The following is an 18,762-nucleotide window of genomic DNA, read 5'->3' as shown; positions in this document are numbered from 1 at the left end:
TTCACGATTTCGTAGACGTAATTGTCATCGTTAGAAACACGGAAGTATTAATGAGAAGGAATGTTTGTTTTCCGGTACGATTAATATTAAAGAATAAGAATGTACGTAAGTACATTTGTCCCAGTCTCACCCCCATCCCCTACCCTCCCTCATCCCAAAGAATTAAATTATTCTTTTATTTCTCACAAATATATTTCTAATCCCTTTCGTAAAACTTTCTTAGGATAATCCCTCTTGCTTTTATCCAGATAAAATCTTTGAGAGGCCTTGAATGGTTCCGTTGGTAACACCCACTCATAGAAACGATCGAAGACAATACAAGGATAGATAGCATGACGTTACTACAATCGTTCGTATGCAACGTTTTATCGATTCTACCTTACAAGAGACAATTGTGAGAGAAAAGAAGACGGAGAAAAACAAAGAGAAAGAGAAAGAGAGAAAGAGAAAGAGAGAAAGGATTTTAGTGAGAAATTCATGAAGAAGAAAAAGAAGAAGAAGAAGAAGACTTTTCTTATTCTATCGTTAGTTCACGCGGGAGAAATCATTCGTACGAAAGTTGTACGATTTAAAGGGGGTCGTGCGACGAGTTCACTTTCGAGAGAGCCACTCTAACAGAATGCAAATACATGAACGAGTAGGAACGTCTCCTGACATCCTCCTTCTCTTGGTTCCCCTTCTTAAACTCTTCTTCGCTTGTACAATCACGAAGAACGCGCATATTATGCAGGAGACGTTACGAGGTCCCTTACTACTGTCAGTCACTGTTAGTGTTAAACAGTCTCGTAGAATGAGTCAGAGATCAACGAGAATAATTCATAAAGAAAAATTGTCCTTAAGTGAACAAAATAGACGGATCGATATCGTTAAGGTATCACTTCTCTCTTTGTCTCAGATTTTTATTTTTATTTTTCTTTTTTTCTTTTTTTTTATTTTACTTCTTTTTTTATGCCTTTCTTTTCTTCTCTTTCTTTTTTTTTTTCCTTTTTTTCTTTTTTCTTTTTTCTTTTTTTTTTTTTCTGTTCTTTCCTCGCTCTCTCGACTAGAAAGCCAACGGGGAGATTGGCCTCTCGACATTCGAAACCACTGGAATCTCGTGATGAAAATGAATATACGTCCGCATACGTTTTTCGAAGTTGAAAGAAATATACAGGTATTGTATGTTAAATTTTTTAATTTAAAATTTTTTAAATTCCTCGTATAGAAGAGATATATACGATTTCATTTTGCGGTAAAAGTCTGATCCCGATTTTTATCATTTATCAATGATCTTGTTTTACGAATTATTACGATCAATATTGGAATTTAATGAAATTATTAATTAATCGAAAAATGGCGACTAAGTTCTTCGAAAAATTATAAAATAAAGAGAGAGGGAGAGAGAGAGAGAGAGAGAAAGAGAAAGAAAGAAGTTATTTTCATTATTTTCTTCGAGAAATTATATATTTATACATTATTTCCAAGATAAATATAAAGATTTTATAATATAAGGATATATAAATAAAGATAACATTATAAGGATAAATATAAAGATATGTATAAAAATAAATATAAAGATGATTATAAAGATAAGTATAAAGATTGCTTTTTTTTTTTTCCTATCTAAATAAACGTAGAACATATAAGTGACTGCCTCTATTACAGGAAATAGCGTTTGTTTTTAAGGCTTATGACGACAACGACGACGAAGAAAAAGAAGGAAAAGAAGAAGAAAAAAAAGAAGAAGAAGAACGTGAATAGAAAAACTAGAATAGCCACGAAGGGTTTCTACATATTCACCTGCTACTACCCTCCTGCCCTACAAAGGCTCCGGATGTAAAAAAGAGCCTGATATCGATTTCTTTCTCCAAGGTCTTACCTCGAAATATTTTGTCGTCAAGTCGTGCCAAAAGGTAGGACTGATAAAATAAGAAACGGAATGCCGGTCGTAAATTAAAAGCAAATGAAAAAAAAAAAGAAAAAGGAGAAAAAGAAAAGAGAATAAGAAAAAATAATTCTAATTCGACTTTCAAACATGAAAAATCTAAAATCTAATCGTTCAATGATATCGCGAATATGTTTCAATAGTTTAAAAATATTTAATACTTCGTTAATCGCATCTACGTACGATTATTATCTGAAACAACTGCATTAAGAAATAATGATAAAAAATAGATTGGAAATATTCAAGAATAGTTCGTAAATATTCAATTTTTCAAAAGAATCTTTTGTGAGCTGTAGACAAAAAAAAACAGGAGAAAAAAAAAATAAGAAAAAGAAAAAAGAACAAATAGACGAATGAATGAATAAGAAGATGAGAAAAAAGAATGAATAGATGAATGAATAAAAAGGTGAGAAAAAAGAATGAATAGATGAATGAATGAATAAAAAGATAAGATTAAAAAAAACGAATAGACGAATGAATGAATAAGAAGATGAGAAAAAAGAATGAATAGATGAATGAATAAGAAGATGAGAAAAAAAGAATTAGTAGATGAATGAATGAATAAAAAGATAAGATAAAAAACGAATAGACGAATGAATGAATAAGAAGATGAGAAAAAAGAATGAATAGATGAATGAATGAATAAAAAGATAAGAAAAAAGAACGAATAGATGAACGAATGAATAAAAATATAAGAAAGGAGTGAATAGATGAATGAATAAAAAGATAAGAAAAAAAGAACGAATAGATAAACGAATGAATAAAAATATAAGAAAAAAGAATGAATAAATGAATGAATGAATAAATGAATGAATGAATAAAAAGATGAGAAAAAGAATGAATAGATGAATGAATAAAAAGATGAGAAAAAAGAAAGAACGAATAGATGAATGAATGAATGAATAAAAAGATATGAAAAAAGAACGAATAGATGAATGAATGAATAAAAAGATTAGAAAAAAAGAACGAATAGATGAACGAATGAATGAAAAAGAAGAAGATTATTGATTTCGCGCTTATTTATCGATCGATTCCTTCAACGACAAAGTCGTTCTTTCATTCGACGGCTTTTCCTGAAAACGTGTAGGAGATAACGCGTGGGTGTATTTTCGTGTTCCCATCGGACATTTAATTTCCTGGATTCCTCGTCAAAAGTCATATCCTTGAAAATGGCTGACTATGGTTGTAATATATCTATCGATCGGTAAGAATACCATTACAATGTGTAAAGCTTCACATTACGTGGTATTTATATGTGTCACTCTCTTTCTCTCTCTTTGAGCACGTGCACGTATGTGTGTGTGTGTGTGTACGTTGTATGTATATATATATATATATATATGTGCATCTGTATGCTTTTAAGATAGATAATAACCGTATACCCCACGTAATAGTCACGATGTGGGTCGTTTGAATCACGTTGATAACGACATTCCTATGCTGTGCTAAATCTAAAAGAGTTGGTGCTAATTCTCTAACGATTCTCTAATGATCAGATAGTCCGTTAAATGCATATATATATATATATATATATATATTTATGTATATATGTACGTGGGTGTATATACACACATACTGCATTAAGAAAGTAAAAGAACTAACGTTAGATAGTTTGATTCGTTAGATTGTCAGATCGTTTGAGGGAGGGAAGGGGAGGGGAGGGGTTTCTCTTACATGGAGGTATCGTCGATTTCATTGCAATTGGAAATTTCACACGAACGATCAAACAACACATTATATACAATTGCTCGGCAGTTCGAATATTCAAGGTGCAAAGAAATGATATTAAAGTCATGCGCACCGCGTACAAATGTGAAGAAGGAGGAGGAGGAGGAGCAGGAGGAGGAGGAGACGAAGGAGGACGATAAATGTTGGTTGCACTTGCTCGCGAAACTTAACGACGCGTAAATCCGCGAGAAAAGAAGGTAGATGAGAAGAAAAAGGCCATCAGCTCTCTCTCTCTCTCTCTCTCTCTCTCTCTCTTTCTTTTTTTCTCTCTCTTTCTAATCGAGAATTTGAAATTTCTGATACGATAAAAAGACCACATTGATAATCGTAAATTTAAGAAATCACGGATTAAGATCGTCGAGGTAGAGAATGATTTTAATTCGTAAATTTTTTTTTTCTTTTTTTTTTTTTTTTTTTTTTTTATGAAATTGTCATACAATCGAAAATCTTTAATTGGAATTATTACAAATGACGATAGAATTTCTTACGAAAGTTCTAAAATATAAATTAATTCGTATTCATATTTTTAATTCCTTCTTTCTCGTGGAAAAATAATATCATGTGATTTTTATTTCCACGAGAATCATTCTGTTGTATTTAACATTGAGACCGGAAATGACAATCGGCGAAATTATGGTGTCATCTTCAAATGATCGTACGTAAAAAGTAACTAGAGGCATCCTTTCACTTTGCACGTTTCCTGGGACATTTCTAACTTTTATCTCAGAAACAAACGGAAATCTTTAACACGTATATAATCTTAATCAAGGATATGTGAATAGAGGTATAAATACATATATACATAAATACATACACAAATACATACACAAATACATACAATATACATACATACATACATACATACAATATACATACATACATACAATATACATACATACATACATACATGTGTACATGTAAACATACATGCATAAAAAAAATATATATATATAGATAAAAATCACATTATGAATGACGATCTCGAAATATTGTATGTTCTAATATATTCTTAGAAAGAGAAAACTCGATATTAAAGATTGACTCTATCGCCATTGCAATTCAATTTTTATTTTTACAAAATAACGATAATCGTACTTTTTATTTACTTTCCACGACTGAGAGACAGAGAGAGTGTGAGAGCGAGAGAGAGAGAGAGAGAGAGAGAGAGAGAGTGAGAGAGTGAGAGAGAGAGAGAGAGAGAGAGAGAAAGAGTAGGATCGATCGAAAGGCTTGTTCGTTTGAAGTCGCCGACATAACCAAGGGATGTTTGGAATTTTATCGAGAATTCAACCTATGTGCGTTTAGTGTATGTATGCGTGTGTATATATATATATATATATGTATATATATATGTGTATGTACGTAAGTATCCCTTCTCTTTTCTCTTTCTCTCGTAATAAGTTAAAAGAAAAGTTAAAAGCGAGTTAAAAGAAAATACCCGTTTCTATTTAATTGTCTAACGTGATACGCGTCAATGATCGCTAACCAGACATCTTGAGGATTGGATCTCAACTCTAGATCCTATAATCTTAGCTAAGCTTGACTCATACTCGAGAAATTTTCTACGAAATATTATTCACGTACAGACACGTAAATAAAAAGAAAGAAAGAAAGAAAGAAAGAAAGAAGAGACAGAGAGAAAGAGAGAGAGTTAGAGTTTAGGTAGACGTTGGAATTCATTTGGAAGGGGAAAAAAAAAAGAAAAAAAAAAAACAGAAAGTCTAAAAATAAATACAAAAGAACAGCAATGACCACATGACATATCCGTTATGTGTAGAGCTCACTAATTACAAATGATAAAAAAAAGAAAAGAAAAAAACAAAAAAGAAAAAAAAAAAAGAAAAAGAAACGAAGAGCATCCTTGAATGCCTTAACACTTTCCATGACTTATTATCCTCCTGTTCGAGTATGCTAAGGAATAAATTTATAATCATCAGTTTCTCTCGTAAACACGTTCATTATATTTATGATCAAAGATATTTCTCTCTCTCTCTCTCTCTCTTTCTTTCTCTGTCTCTCTTTTTTCCTTTACAATTTGTTACATTTAAAGATACGACGTTCTTTACTTTTCATTTATACTAGATAAAATTTTAAGATAACATTTACACTAGAGAGAGAGAGAGAGAGAGAGAGAGAGAGAGAGAGAGAGAGAGAGAGAGAGAGAGAGAGAGAGAGAGCGAAATCAAAAGACAAAAAAGAAAAAAAGCAAACAAACAAACAAAATAAAATACGACATTATTACGAGTAAAAAAAAGAAGAAAAATATTTGAAAATAAAACAAAGACGACTAATACTATCCTTGGCCTTTTAGATTGCTAGTTCAACGATAATGCGACTTTCTAAGAATTAGATCTTAATGACTAACGAAAACGATAGTATTCGATTAGATGAAATCGTACAATAGATAGATACGTAAGTATTTACTACCCGTGACCTTTCAATCGCGCATATACAATATAAACATATACATCCCTCTGCCCAACCACCCTCTCTCACTCTCTTTTCATTCGTAAAGCTTTGTATCAATATTGGCAAAGTCTTATAACAATAACGAATGACGTCTTCTAATCTTTTCCTCTAAACGTACAACAAAATGTTAACGAAACTCAATCGTACTATCATTCCTTTTCTTTTCGATTCTAAATATGGATTCTTGTAAATGTCTGACTTAGATCGTTCGCTATCGTTGGAAAAATCGTTGAAAAATTCAACGGATATTATAAGGAAATCGAGGACACGTTAGGTACGTAAGAGAGTTTCTATAGTGAGAGAGAGAGAGAGAGAGAAAGAGAAAAAAAAAAGGAAAAAAAAAAAAAAGAAAAAATTGTATTCATTAAAGTCATGAGAGAAAAATCACCTGGCGATGCGTAAACTCCAATGACGATGAATTAATTTAATCCAATTCTTTGCGTAATAAACGTGTCTTTGTCATCAACAGGTTGACGAATATTTATATATATATATATATATATATATATATATATATATATATATATACACATATATATGGATATATGGATATATGGATATTTCTCTGTTGTACTCGTGGATATATTTTGTTCACAATATCTTTTTTTCTTTTTTCTTTTTTTTCTTCTTTCCCCAGATAAATTTTAATAACCCGTTTGCATTAGTAACATTACATACCTGCGTTTTTTTCGAATGACGAACAAAATGAATTTGTTATATAACGTAACGTTCATAAGATTTCACCGACTATTTGTAATAAATATATTATAATGAAATATTATTATTGTTTACTTCCGTAAAAAAAAAATTTGTTCTTGTTGTTTTCTTTCTTTCTTTTTTTCTTTTTTTTTTTTTTATTTTCCTTTTTTCATCTTTTTTTTCTCTTGTTCAATACAATTTAAATAATAAGACATATTTGGAAAGTATCGAGAAAAAAGTTTCCGTAAAAAAAAAAATTTGTTCTTGTTCTTTTTTTTATTTATTTATTTATTTTTTTTTTTTTTATTTTTTCCATCTTTTTTTCTCTTTTTCAATATAATTTAAATAATAAAGTATCTATTTTTACGTAAATTTGATTGATTGATTGATTTATTTCTTTTCTTTTCTTTTTTTTTTTTTTTGTACTTCGATATATTCTAAATCTTGTAAAAATCCACCTTTGCAATATTAAATTTTTTTTCTGTACAGTTTGAAAAATATTTCATCTATGTAATATTAGATTTTATAGAAATGTTATCGTCTTTCACTCGTCTTCGAACGTGTTAGGCGAACCCTTAATGAACCCAATATTACGTAGCTAGATTTAAAAGGTACAATTTTTTCTTGTATGTACGTACAAAAATAAAAATTTTTTTCTTCTCGAAAAACAATACTTCATTCAAGTTTATAAAGATTTATATATTAAAGTAAAAAAAAAACAGAAAAAAAAGAAATAAGAGAGGGAGAAAAAAAATAAAAAGTTAACAAAAAAAAAGAAAAGAAAGAGATAAAAAAGATGTAAATTGTTTCTTTTTTAATACGTTCTATTAAAATTCAATGAGATCTTAAAGTTTATTTATGTGTATAAAAATAAAAGGGTTTTTCTTTTCGGAAAATAATGTTTTATTCAAGTTTATTAATATTTATGTAGTAAAAAAAAAAAAAAAAAAGAAAAAAAAGGAAAGAAATGGTATGAATTCTTTATACGTTCTTCTAAAATTCAGCAAATTCTTTCTTAATCTTTTTAATACCCTTCTTAAATAACTTAATCTTTTTTAAATATAATTTAAACACATGCAATGTTGTTTTATAAAATAAATTATTCAATAAAAATAAATTATTTTTTTCTTTCTTTTATGTAAAACTATATACATTTTATGATAATAAAAATAATGAAATAAAAAAGAAAGAAAAAAAAAATGTCTTCATTGTTAAGAGAAATATGTTAATTTTAATAGATATCTCAATAATCGCATATTTTTTCAAAAACTTTTAATAAGACTGATAATTCTTTTCAAGAATGATAAACTTTCAGAGGTTACTACAAGGGTTAAGGGATTAAAGTTTATTTATAATTTATAGTTGTTACATTTATTAGTTTGTAGTCTAATTATATTTATAATTGTACTTATAGTTTGCAGTTTAATTATATTTATAGTTGTTTTTAAATGTTTATATATTAAAATAAAAAAAGGATTAATTTTTTATAAATTCCATTAAAATTCAGCAAGATCTTATAGGATTAAAGTTCACTTATGTGTGCAAAAATATAAGTGTTATATATATATATATATATATATATATATTTCTCAAGAAATAGGGTTCCATTCAAGTTTAGAAAAAGTTTATGTAGTAAGAAAGAAAAGAAAAAAAAAAAACATGAATTCTTTATATATTCTTCCAAAATTCAATGAGATCTTTGGGGATTAAAGTTTTTATATGTGAAAAAATATAAGCTTTTTTTTCCTTAAGAAATAGTATTTCATTCAAGTTTAGGAACATTTATGTAGTAAGAAAGAAAAGAAAAAAAAGACATGAATTATTTATACGTTTTTCCAAAAATCAACGAGATCTTAAAGGATTAAAGTTCTTATATGTGCAAAAATATAAGTTTCCTTTCATATATATATATATATATATATATATATATATATATTTTCTTTTTCTCGAGAAATAGTGTTTCATTCAACTTTAGGAACAAAAAATAAATAAATAAATAAAAAGAAAAGAAGTAAAATCAAAAAAAAAAAAAAAAGAAAAAAGAGAGAGAAAGATGAAGTCAATTGATTAGAGGTTATGTAATAACGCCATTTTATTAAACATACATGACAATACATTCGATTATTAAATACACATACATACATTCATTTTATACTTATTCATTTTATTTCATAGAATTTTTATCGTATTTAATTATATATATATATATTTTTTTTTTGATTGTGTATATATGTATACTGAGTACTTCACGTGTTGGTAAGAAAATACTTTTATGTAGCAAAACAAAAACAAAACAAAAAAAAAGAAAAAAATAACCATACCAAGTTTTTATACGTTCTTCAAAAATGCAACGAGTAGATCTTAAGAGATTTAAAAAGTTTATTCGGAAAAACTAAAGACACACTGTATATGCATGTACCGCACGTAAAAGTGGATAGAGGAGAGATTCTCGCGCGTGCACACCATTGCATTCGTGGAAGACAAGATAGCACGTAGCGCAACCGAGGTGGAATTGGCAATGGCAGAATAGCTTAGGAGAGAGAGAGAGAGAGAGAGAGAGAGAGAGAGAGAGAGAGAGAGAGAGAGAGAGAGAGAGGAGAGAGTACGGTGAGAGCAGAACCGAAACTTGGACACTCGCCAATACAGAATACAACATCCGAACGAGCGAACGCGAGAACTTTGTACCTTCCAAGTTCCCTGACTTACGAATTGAGTTTGTAAACCTCTTCGATGTAACTCAATGATGACTAAACTGAATATTTAAATGTCTCATTTCTATTTATGTATTATATATATATATATATATATATATGTTTACGTATTTATTCGTTTGATATTCGATCATGTGAAACGAAAATTCCTTTTTTTTTTTTGTCTACCGATGACTTTTGTATGTATGTACGTATTTTTATGTATATGAATGTGTATGTGTGTGTGTGTGTGTTTTTTTGTGTACACATATATGTGTCAGACAATATCTGTATTATTATTTAAAAGTAAAAAAAAGTGTTCTTTTATTTTATATTTATCTATACACATTATCGTTAAACACTTACCAACAAAATTATATATCCAACGGTGTAACAAGAATAACTATGCAATATTATTCGTTACGTTAATACGCACACATGTTAAAAATGAAAAGTAAATGAAATTACGTGTTGTGCATTTTTTCTATTCTATTTAAACGCACAGAGGAATGCCGCGCTACGCAAAGGTATTTTCTTACCAACACGTAAAATCCTTAATATATATATATATATATATATATATATATATATATATATATATATATATATCAAATCAAATACGATAAAAATGTTATGAAATAAAATGAATGTACGTTTGTATATTTAATAATTGAATATAACGATTGTCATATGTGTTTAATAAAATGGCGTTATTACATAACCTCTAATCGATCGACTTTATTTTTCTTTTCCTTTCTTTTTTTTTTTTTTTTTTTTTTTTTTTTCATTTATAAGATACAAATCTCAAAAAGAAAAAAATTCAGTTTCCATGTCGTACATAGTATATACCAAAAAACGAAAGTGTACGAGAGATCGGGAGACAGATAGAATGCAACAGATAAACGTGATCTACGGATTCGATATTGGATCTAACGATAGAGAACGAGAGATCGATGGTAAAATTATTGACCAGACTCGTCACTGTTTTCGTTCGGTTCTATGTGCATTCAGGGTCACTTAGGTTAGACAAAATCTTTACGATGTGGCAACCAACGAACGTACGACAGACAACGAGGACTACCTGTTAAAACGAGAGAGAGAGAGAGAGAGACAGAGAGAGAGAGAGAAAGAGAGAGAGAGAGAGAGAAAGGCAAAGAGTTTTAAAAACTTTTCGTTCGACGTTAAAACGAAACTAGTTACGCGTTAAGGTTCAACAAATCTCTTAAAATTTAACAAATTTTAATTTTATCTGTAACGTATTTTTCTTTTTTTTTTTTTTACAGTTTACTACGATTCTAAACCGAGAAAGAAAAAAGAACATATAAAACGAAGAAGAAAAAAAGGAAAAAAAGGAGAAAAAAAAAAAAAGAAAAAGAAAACGTTTGGTATCTAAACATCGATCGTTCTCGTTTCGTAGGAAGAGAGAACACGCGGAAATGTTTTTCAAATTCTTTACCCGTGAACATCGCTGCGCGTCGTGTTCTACGTAATCACCGCTAACCTCGGTCAACTCGACTGGGATTTTACGTAAACAGATTCTAAGCAGAAAGCATTAAAAAGTCAACATGCCAAATATATATATATATATATATACACATATACATATACATATTGAGAACAAGAGATATATTACTAAGCTTTCCTTCTTTTTTTTTTCTTCTCTCTCTCTCTCTTTTCTTTTCTTTTACTAACGAGAATCTATCATTGTATTTAATATCTCGAAGAATATTTATCCTTAGAGGAATAATATCGTTGAAAGAAAATAAATGTAATTCGATCGTGATTCGCCACGATGCGTGTCGTATATACTATATATTTCTTTTCTCTTTCGTCGTCATATATGCACCGATGCATGGCAAATTATGTAGAATTCATCGAGGTGCTGTCAAAAGGATACAATACACACACACATATATATATATATATATACATACATGTGTATGTATGTATGTATATATGTATGTATATACATAGGAACAATTCGATCCATGTAATTGTCCTTTAAACGAACACATTAAAACGTTAGATTTTCTCGTATTTTCTTCTGTCTCGTTCTTTACTTACTCGAAAGTAATTCCTCGAGGCTAAACGATCTTTCTTCTTCGTAAGCCGATATTCTTTCGAAGCGTCTTCCAATACTTAATCTAAATTGTAACCACGTGTCCGAAATGAAACCAATCACGCACTTGTACACTACTCACTGAACTCACGAACGATCCCAAGACCGGCTGACACTTCTCCGTCGCGCGTATTTTATAGCAATGGAATCCGTCGTAATCGCGTCGCGCCTTCTCTCAAGAAACGGTACAAGCGCTCATGTCGCTCCTTCACGAAATGAGTTACCAGCTTCCCTCTCTGATCGGCTCCGATGGGCGTGGTTTATCTGCCGTCAACGACCGACTACCCACGAATAATTCCGAACGGATTTATACTAGGCGGCGCTATCTTAATCGACAATTATTCGACGCCATCTTGATAACTAACCTACCGGGAAATTTTAAAATATTTTTACCTTTGAACTAAAACTACAAATATGTTACACATTTATGTATCTTGAAATGATAAAATGCGCTTTAAGTTATTTATTACGTATAGTTTTTTCTTTTTCTTTTTCCATGTTACATTTTAATATCAGATTCGTACCGTGTAACGACTTATACAAAAGTATTATTTGATAATGTTACAACTTCTTTTTTTTTTTGTAATTTATAAGTAAGTAACTTTCACTGATTTTATAAGGTATGTTTAGATTTTATTATTGATACTTTATATTATCGTAAAGTAAATTCTGTTACATACAGATATATTACGTATACTTATATATATTTATATCTCAGGTAATGTTTCATTATATACAACGGGTGAAAAATTAAATTACTTTCTATTTTCAACAAATGGCTCGATAATAAGACTTTGTATTTTATAATGATTGATTTGCTTTAATCTTTATTTAGCAATATATAAAAAAGAAATCCATAATTTGGACTAGTTTCTATTTAAAAAATTTTATATGATCGTGAAAAATGTATCAAATGATTATTATTTAAAATATTATTAATATAAATTTTATTAAGTGTCACACGGTATTACATTACTTTTTTTTTTTTTTTAATAAAGTCAATATGGCTGACTTATTGCAAGGCGGGAATTAAAAATAAAATATTAATTATTTAAATGTCCGGAATTTTTTGATGCATAAGAATAACGAAATGTTCAGAAGAAATTTTTTTATATATTTAATTTAATTAATATACAATCGATCTTATTTTATCTTCAACTATTTTTATTTAAACATTTCTTTATATACAGATATTTAAGAATAATTTATGATTATTCTTGATATGAATTTATCAACGTCGGTGTGAACAGCACCTTAAGATGTGCCACCCAGCAACGGGTACATTATGCCAGCTTGTTAAAATCTATTTGTTCACTGTTGGTTAAAAATACTATAAACGATGGATCTGCATACAATGCCAAATAAAGTGTGTATATATTTTTTTATAAATTTACATTTTAATCTTTTAATAATAATACTTTAGAAAAATAAATGACATACGCAAAGTATAACCTCTTAAATTGCATGAAGAATTCAAAAATGATATTATCATTATAATTACTTTTATGTTTACATAAAGATAAAATGTCTGCACACATTGTCCATGTCATATTCATTTATTGTAAGCAAGTTGTAACTTAATTAATAATATCCAATATGTTTATAGATATATTTATAATATTATGAAATAAATAATATCTTTAATTTTTCTAGAGTGAAGCAGAGATGACTGCTGCAGAAAAATGGAGGTAAATTATTTATAATAATATAAAGTTATTATTCATTGTAATAAACATCTGTGCATTGGAATATTTAACAAGTAAAGAAATTTATTATATGTAAATGTAAAATTTAATGATTTTTCAGGGTAGAACATATAAAGATGCACAAACAGCATCAAGGCCATGAATCAATGCATGCTGAAATGCTACTAATTTTATTAGTGACATTAACGGTAGCACAAGTCATTTTAATTGAATGGAAAAAGAGACATTTTAAATCATATCAGGTAAAATAAAGTACGTCTTAATTATATTAATGTTATCTCATATCATTGACACATTAAAAAATATATAATTTTTGTGTAGTTAATAACATTGATAGTTATGTGGATAATACCATTTGGTATGAGTCTAAATAATCACTGGTGGAGATTTATTTTTCTGTGGTTAGTCTCGTCATGTATAACAGGACTTGTAGTAAGAAAAGCTATTCAGAAACCAATACAGGGTACAACTCCTAGGTACGATTGTTACTATAAAATAATAAGTTTTGTATTTTACTTTTAAAATAGTTCATTGAACTATTTGTTATATATATATATATATATATTTTTTTTTTTACAGATTAGTGTACAAGTGGTTTTACTTTATTTACAAGCTTAGTTATGTTTTGGGTATAATTGGATATATTATAATATTAGCAACATTTTTTGGTTTGAATCTTGCATTTAACGTGAAGCCTCAAGTTTGGATGGATTGTGGTGTACTTTTCTTATTTTATGGCCTTTATTTTGGTGTTCTTGGAAGGGATGTTGCTGAGATATGTGCTGATAAAATGGCTTCACACATAGGAGTGAGTAGTTTATAGAAATAGATTATGAAATTATTATGATGTTCATAAAATCTTATATAATTTACAGTATTATGCTCCAGGCAGTATGCCAACAAGAACTTTGGAGCCAGGAGTATGCGCTGTATGTGGAAACAAGCTCTTAGTCTCAGAAGAAGAAGAAGGTGTTATTGAAAATACATTTAAACTTAGCTGCGAACATGTCTTTCATGAATTTTGCATTAGAGGTTGGTGCATCGTAGGAAAAAAACAGACATGTCCTTATTGTAAGGAAAAAGTGGACCTCAAAAAGATGTTTCGCAATCCGTATCCTTTTGCAGATAAAGAAAATTCTTTTTACAATATATTATATGTATGTATGTGCATGTTATATCAGCCTTAATGATTTTTAAAGATGGGAACGGCCACATGTATTGTATGGTCAATTATTGGATTGGATAAGGTGGTTAGTTGCATGGCAACCATTAATTCTGTTCCTAGTGCAAGGTATCAATTGGGCTCTGGGCCTTGAGTAAGTAATGCCATAATTGAGTCGAATTGGTTTTGCTCCAAAGGAGTAGCACTACAATAATTGAATCATTATTTGTCGATTTTGAATACAAATGTGCTTGTATATTTGTATATGCAATTGTTTATTATATTTGTTAATGGAACACCAACATTTTGCTAATGATACACGAATGTTGGTGATTATATTATTTACTATACTTATTCATATATGTATATATATATATACATCTTCGTACATGTATATTGTATATATATATATATCATTGACTATGTATATATATAATATATACCTTCGTACATTGCGTACAGTGGGAACGCCTGTGTTCAGGAATAAAAAAAAAAAAAGAAAAAAAAAGAAAAAGAAAAAAAAAAAAAAGAAAAAAAAATCGAAGGTGCTTTATTATGTTAATTCCTTTTGCACTGAAGAAAAATTAACAGTATAAAAATTTAGATGCAAAACTTTTTTTATCGTAGGACTTCTTTGGATACATTCGTAGATAATAATATGGTATTTTGGATAAAGATACAAGGTTAGATAAATTATAGTTCTTTCACACTTTTGTATCTTTCTAGTCAGAAAATTTTTAAAATCTTGGAAACAGAGCGTAACGCAATATTAAGTCGTAATGGCTATAGCTATTGATAATATTTTTGTAAAATTTGGCTGTGCACCTGGTACTTCATCGACCCGTCTATATTTTTCAACAGTATATTATTAATAATTAATACACATTCCTCGATAAAAGTACACGGTGCTCCACATATTTTTCATGTTCCCAATAGCTTTGGGAAAATTCTAATAATAAGATAGATATGTTAATGCTTTTAATATTGCTCTTAGGAAATTATTTAAGAATAATAGTTTGATTAAATCATATAAATACTTACCGTATTCGGTTAAAAAGAAATTATAAATGTGAACCTATTTAATACGGTAAATTAAAAATTAATAAGATTTTATAATAACGAATGTGTGTGATACATTTCAAAATAATATATAGAAATTAAGATAGTCTCATTTCTCTTATAAAGAAATAGATATCGATCGTTTCATAATAAACACAATGCGTGTAAGTAGTACATCCAATAACGATCGTTTTTTCACAGCTAATTAATCTTGCACCGGTATATCTGTTACACTTATTGCACAAGTAAGCGGTTTTCACCTTCCCCTTTTTCCCCCACCCACACCCACAACCCCCTCCCCTCCCAACCCCTCCCCTCACACGACCAGTTTTATGATTATACTATCTATATGCATATGTACGATTTGTAGATTTTAGTCAACGATTCGTCTACATTTTACGTAAATATTTCTACGTTAATTGTAAGAATCGGTGCATTGCTTAAAGTATCAGCACATTTGTTATTTATTTTCAAGTTTTCTATTTTCATCGTCATATTTATCAATTTTTCTTCATGGGAAATTTAGGTATTATTATAAAGATAACGATAAATTCTATATTTCACTTTGAAAAATAATATCGCCGGTACGATACGATATGATTTTTAGAATGAAAATGCAAATTTCAAATATTATTAATTCGATTTAAGCGCGACAAAGAAAATGTTTCTTCCATTTTTCTTTTCCCAGAAGACGTAACGATTGTAAATACGTTGAGAAGAGTAAACAAAAAATTGTAATAAATGGAGATCTGTCCAAAGCAAATACTTCATAATAAAATAATGTACAAAAGCAGAATATCTTGTGCAGTATTAATCCTCAAAGCAATACGTTCCCATTTTTTTTTTTTTTTGTTTTTTTTTTTTCGTTTTTTTTTTTCTCTTTAATCGTATATTTTGTTGTAGTTGTATTTTTTGCTTTTTTTTTTTTTTCTAATTTCACTTTTCGCGATTCATTTATTTCTAACGCATCAGGATTATACTTTGCAAATATTTTACTTTTACGTTAATATTTTTCCCTGAACACTTTGCTAACAAATCTTTTTTCGTCAAATAAAAATAAAGAATAAATTTATAACAAATTTTTGTTACCTTTTTCATCGTTTTTTCCAGAGAATCGGAAATAGTCAAGACTGAGAATGGCAGCACAGACGCTACTGTAATAGCAGATTTTCACTGACCCATCCAATGTACAAAAGCTGTATGTTCTATAATTTTTTTAATAACAAACCAATCCGAGATATATGTATATACATACATATATATATATATATATATATACATACATATATATGTATATATATATAAACATATATATATGTGGGACTAATATTATAAATTGTAACTATGTTTGCTTAGCGACATTTGAAATCTAAGAAAATATTTTCTTTAAAATATAGTGTAGAACTTTAAGTATTTTAAGAATAAACAAACAAACGAACAAACAAACAAACAAACAAAAAATATATATATATATATATATAAAGAGTTAGTAAAAGAGAGAAAGAGTGTGAGAGAGTGTGAGAGCAATGATAACAACTTGTCATTAATGTTACTAAAAGACTTTAATTATCTCTCCTTTTAATAGTTTTCGATAGAAAAAACAACTTTCATCACATCGTCGCGTTCTCTTAGGTACTTTTCAGATTTGCGACGGATCCGTTCTAAGGACGCTTTTTTCTTTTTTTTTTTTTTTTTTCTTTTCCATTTTCATTCTTCATTTGTTACCGTAAACTTTATACAAGCTTAATCTAATTTTCATTAATGTTTAATTCAACAGAGAAAAATATATATGACGATAGCAAAGGTGAGAGAAAGAGATAATTAGTTTATAAATGTGTACGTGTAAGAGATAGATATACATGGAAAGTTTTAGGACAAAGGTAGAGAACATTTAGGAACAATATTTATAAAAAGACCTTACGACGGATCCGACGGATAATTTTACAAGATAATATTTAAGTGAACTTTATCTATTTGTGTAAATAAATAGAAAATTTTATTTTCCTTGGTAGAATAGAAGGAAGGTAGGATGACGATGGTGCGAAGGATAAGGGATGAGGGGTAGTAGTTTAAGACGTCACGATACGATGGGATTAGCGGGATTAGGTATGGATATAGACATTCACAAACACTAGGAAATTTTATAGATATATTTATTGAGTACTTAGCGTGTAAGAGTATAGAATATATGTACCTTATTGTTAAATATCATTACACGGTAATATATATATATATATATATATGTATGTATGTATATATTTATATATATATATGTGTGTATGTGTGTGTCTGTGTATATATATATATATATACATATATATATATATGTATATATATAATAATGTAGTCTTATAAAATAAACCTCGCGCGTTGAGCACGACGCGTACAATGACGTGCGCATGCGTGCCCATGTGTATGTGTATATGTGTTTTTTTTTTTTTTTACGTTTGTCATGTTTCCTTGAAAGAGTATTTACACAATGAACGCAATTATCAATATGTACATATGTTTTTCCACTTCCTTCCTTTTGCCTTTTTCTTTTCTTCTTTTTTTCTTCCTTCTTTTTTCCCCTTCTTTCTTTCTTTCTTTCTTTCTTTCAGCCATTCCGTGTACTTAGAAAACGAGAAAAGAAAAAAAGAACAAAAATAGAAAAAGAAAACGAAAATACAGACGAACGGACGAACGAGCCGGACGAAATGAGGATCGAATGAGCGGAGGAGAGTCGTAAATTTATTTGTCCTGGTAATTCGATTTTCTGCAATTTTTTTTTTCTCTCTCTCTCTTTTTTTTTTTTTTTTCTTTCTTATATCGCGAACCTTTTCCCATTAAAATTATCTTCGTCGAACTATTTTCCTTCTATCAAAAATTATTTTCTTATTTTATTTCTTCTTCGCCGTCTCTCAACGCACGACTAACGAGGGGTAAGGAAATATTAATATTGTTTTGCGTTTCTTCTTTTTTTTTTTTTTTTTTTTTTTCTTTTTTTCTTCTGATAATATTTATGAAAGTATAACGGGGACACGTTAGATTGAGACGACCTTCACGATTTTTCTTTAATTATTTATTATTATTTTATTAATTATTATTTATTATTTATTATTTATTATTTATTATTTATTATTATTACTAGTATTATGCCAGTTCGATCAAGAGTATTATCATTCGCGAGTATTTTTATGTTTCTCACAGTCACCCTCCCAGTCCCC

The 18,762-nt window shown here is 28.8% G+C and overlaps 2 protein-coding genes across 10 annotated transcripts in view; one reads left to right on the top strand and one right to left on the bottom strand.

Annotated features, from left to right (window-relative positions):
- Nucleotides 1-11,919, bottom strand: part of LOC124947899 (protein kinase C and casein kinase substrate in neurons protein 1) — a 47,042-nt gene extending 35,123 nt beyond the window's left edge. For 2 of the 8 annotated variants that reach the window (XM_047490677.1, XM_047490678.1), the window contains exon 1: nt 11,575-11,905. The gene's annotated coding sequence lies outside the window, so the exon portion shown is untranslated. Of the gene's footprint in view, nt 1-10,966; nt 10,990-11,574 lie in introns of those variants that run through there. The other 6 variants (XM_047490680.1, XM_047490672.1, XM_047490674.1 and 3 more) reach the window with 6 other exon arrangements.
- A 937-nt stretch (nt 11,920-12,856) lies between these two features.
- On the top strand, nt 12,857-18,054 carry LOC124947901 (RING finger protein 121). 2 transcript variants are annotated; one of them, XM_047490688.1, is made up of 8 exons: nt 12,857-12,995; nt 13,283-13,317; nt 13,436-13,577; nt 13,657-13,811; nt 13,915-14,143; nt 14,211-14,446; nt 14,535-14,651; nt 16,667-18,054. In XM_047490688.1, exons 1-8 carry the CDS (start codon nt 12,969-12,971, stop codon nt 16,731-16,733), a joined length of 1,008 nt encoding a protein of 335 aa, XP_047346644.1. In that variant the 5' UTR covers nt 12,857-12,968; the 3' UTR covers nt 16,734-18,054. The 2 variants fall into 2 exon arrangements, with proteins under 2 accessions (XP_047346644.1, XP_047346645.1); XM_047490689.1 differs by lacking the exon at nt 16,667-18,054 and having other exon boundaries at nt 14,535-16,642.
- The last annotated feature ends 708 nt before the right edge of the window (nt 18,055-18,762 follow it).

This window comes from Vespa velutina, chromosome 3, assembly GCF_912470025.1.
Source record: "Vespa velutina chromosome 3, iVesVel2.1, whole genome shotgun sequence".
Lineage (NCBI taxonomy): Eukaryota > Metazoa > Arthropoda > Insecta > Hymenoptera > Vespidae > Vespa > Vespa velutina.
This window is presented reverse-complemented; position numbering and strand designations above follow the sequence as displayed.